Here is a 3196-nt window from a genome sequence, read left to right as displayed (position 1 = left end):
ACCAGCCTGGCCAAAATGGAGAAACCCCGTCTCTACCAAAACTACAAAATTAGCTGGGCGTGGTGGCACATCCCTGTAATCACAGCTACTCAGGAGGCTGAGGCAGGAGAATCGCTTGAATTCGGGAGGCGGAGGTTGCAGTGGGCCAAGGTCACGTGATTGCATTCCAACCTGGGCAACAAGAGCGAAACTCTATCTCAAAAAAAAAATGTAGGAAGTAGCTGGGTGAGGTGGCTCACGCCTGTAGTCCCAGCCCTTTGGGAGGCCAAGGCAGGCGTATCACTTGAGCTTAGGAGTTCGAGACCATCTTAGGCAACATGGTGAGACTCCTTCTCAAAAAAAAAAAAAAAAATCAAAAAAAAAAAAAAAAAGAAGTGATGAATATTTAAGCATCATTGGTTTTTAACATCATTTACTTTTCTTTTTTTTTTGAGACAGAGTCTCGCTCTGTTGCCCAGGCTGGAGTGCAGTGGGATGATCTTGGTTCACTGCAACCTTCACCTCCTGGGTTCAAGTGATTCTCCAGCTTAGCCTCCCAAGTAACTGGGACTACAGGCGCACACTGCCACGCCCGGCTAATTTTTTGTATTTTAGTAGAGATGGGGTTTCACTGTGTTGCCCAGGCTGGTTGCGAACTCCTGACCTCAGGCAATCCGCCTGCCTCAGCCTCCCAAAGTGCTGGGATTACAGGCATGAGCCACTGTGCCGGCCAACATCATTTACTTAATTGTAAGTTTATATAATTTGATTTTTGAGAACTGCTATGTTTAACAACCAGCTTGAAAAATGCCTCATAATTTAACAATTGGTTTTCTTGAGCCAGAAAGAACCAGCTCTAGCACCTCAATGCTGCTATCCCTTCTCCCTACCCTGATTAATCTTAGGTGGGTTACTCTCTTTTTCCTTTAAGGAAAGGTTGTTTGCCACAGTGACATTTGCTCTCTTTCTGCTTCTGTGTTCTTCCTGGGCTTGCCATTACAGGCTTACCACTCTTCTCTCATGGATCCTGACACCAAACTCATCGGAAACATGGCACTCTTACCTATCAGAAGTCAATTCAAAGGACCTGCACCCAGAGAGAGTAAGTCTAAACCCATTATTTTCAAATTTTGGTATGAAATGCCTAATAGTCTTCTAAAATGATCAAATCAGGGAAATTCTTAGCTCAGTCTTCTCTCTCAAATTGCCCTTGTACTTTGGTAGATATTGTGGTCTAGACCTTTCAAGATAGTGGTTATATGTTGCATTTAATAGGAAATTATATTATTTCTTCTGACTTCTCCAGGAAACTCTTTTGAGAAAATGGAGGGAATGTGCTTAATTCTGGACACTGTTTATCAGTTCTTTCAAACAAATCTAATGCTGTTACATCTAGAATGTCGCATGCCCATCCTTTCTGTTATCAACCTGGAAGAAAACAGCAAATATTTTGACCTCTTCCCCGTCTAAATCTACTTACTTTATTCATTCTTCAAGATCTTCATTTTTAGCAATACCTCAATCTTAAATCTGAAGTGTACTGTGTAACATTACTTATGTCTATTCCTGCTTTTCTGAGTTTTATTTCAGAAAGCCACAATATTTTTCAGACACTGGCTGAGACTCTTCTGACGCTTTCTGAGATGTTCTCCCAACAGTATTGTTTGTATTATATTAGACACGGTTTCCCTGTACCCTGCAAGGGTCTGAACTGAATTCCATTCATGGTTTCCAAGACCATTATTATAATTACCAATTTGGTACTGATCCAATTCCCATTTCTCTGCCAGACTGTTTTACTTGACCTTTTTTTTTTAACCTACTTTTGTTTTCAACACCATTTGAAAGCTCAGTAAACTTTATACATATGGTGAGTCACCACAGTCTCTACTTGATTCTGAGGAAAAGGAACAAGGAAGAAGACAGCCTGAGAAAGAAGAAAAATAACATAAAAGAAAATCACAGGGCTGGGCGCGGTGGCTCACACTTGTAATCCCAGAACTTTGGGAGGCCAGGGCAAGTGGATCACTTAAGGTCAGGAGTTCGAGACCAGCCTGGCAAACATGGCAAAACCCCATCTCTACTAAAAATACAAAAATTAGCTAGGCATGGTGGTGGGCACCTGTGATCCCAGCTACTCAGGAGGCTGAGACAGGAGAATTGCTTGAACATAGTGGGTGGAGGTTGCAGTGAGCCAAGATTGCACCACCGCACTCCAGCCTGGGCAACAGAGTGAGACTCCATCTCAAAAAAACCCAAATATTACACTGCAAAGGCCAGGCGTGGTGGCTCACACCTCTAATCCCAGCACTTTGAGAGGTCGAAGTGGGTGGATCACCTGAGTTCAGGAGTTCTAAAAATACAAAAAATCAGCTGGGTGTGGTGGCACATGCCTGTAATCCCAGCTACTTGGGAGATTGAGGCAGGAGAATCGCTTGAACCTGGGAGGTGAAGGTTGCAGTGAGCTGCCCTGGGAGGTGGAGGTTGCAGTGAGCTGAGATCATGCCATTGCACTCCAGCCTGGGCAACAAGAGCAAAACTCTTGTTTCAAAAGGAAAAAAGAAAAAACCTGAATTGGAATGGAGGCCTGTGCTGTGAGCTAATAATCACACTAATTCATTTATATTCAACAAATATCTATAGAATGCCTCTTATGTGCCAAGTATTCTTCTAATTTCAGAATCCTTTGGCCTTTGCCCCCTCCTGTCATTGCATTTAGAATAACTAGCTGGTTTTTGTAAACAATATTGAGTCCTCCAAGAAACTTTCCTTTCACAGATAAGAAAACAGATTGCAGCCAGGCGCAGTGGTTCACGCCTATAATCCCAGCACTTTGGGAAGCCAAGACGGGCAGATCGCCTCAGGTCAGGAGTTTGAGACCAGCCTGGCCAACATGGTGAAACTCTGTCTCTACTAAAAATACAAAAATAGCTGACTGTGGTGGCAGGTCCCAGCTACACGGGAGGCTGAGGCAGGAGAATCGCTTGAACTCAGGAGGCGGAGGTTGCAGTGGGCCTAGATCGTGCCATGGCACTCCAGCCTGGGCGACAAAGTGAGACTCTATCTCAAAAAAAAACAGGGCCGGGTGCAGTGGCTCACGCCTGTAATCCCAGCACTTTGGGAGGCCAAGACAGGTGGATCATGAGGTCAGGAGATCGAGACCATCCTGGCTAACACAGTGAAACCCCATCTCTACTAAAAATACAAAAAATTAGGC

General features: G+C 44.1%; 1 protein-coding gene across 1 annotated transcript in view; it reads left to right on the top strand.

The window, feature by feature from the left end:
* The window catches only part of ARPC3 (actin related protein 2/3 complex, subunit 3, 21kDa), a 22831-nt gene that overhangs the window by 5488 nt on the left and 14147 nt on the right, over positions 1 to 3196 (top strand). The window contains exon 3 of the mRNA XM_011937083.1: positions 982 to 1081. Coding sequence (XP_011792473.1) covers positions 982 to 1081 — 100 coding nt within the window. The remainder of the gene's footprint in view (positions 1 to 981; positions 1082 to 3196) is intronic.

This window comes from Colobus angolensis, unplaced genomic scaffold (assembly GCF_000951035.1).
Source record: "Colobus angolensis palliatus isolate OR3802 unplaced genomic scaffold, Cang.pa_1.0 Scaffold10, whole genome shotgun sequence".
In the NCBI taxonomy this organism is placed as follows: domain Eukaryota; kingdom Metazoa; phylum Chordata; class Mammalia; order Primates; family Cercopithecidae; genus Colobus; species Colobus angolensis.
This window is presented reverse-complemented; position numbering and strand designations above follow the sequence as displayed.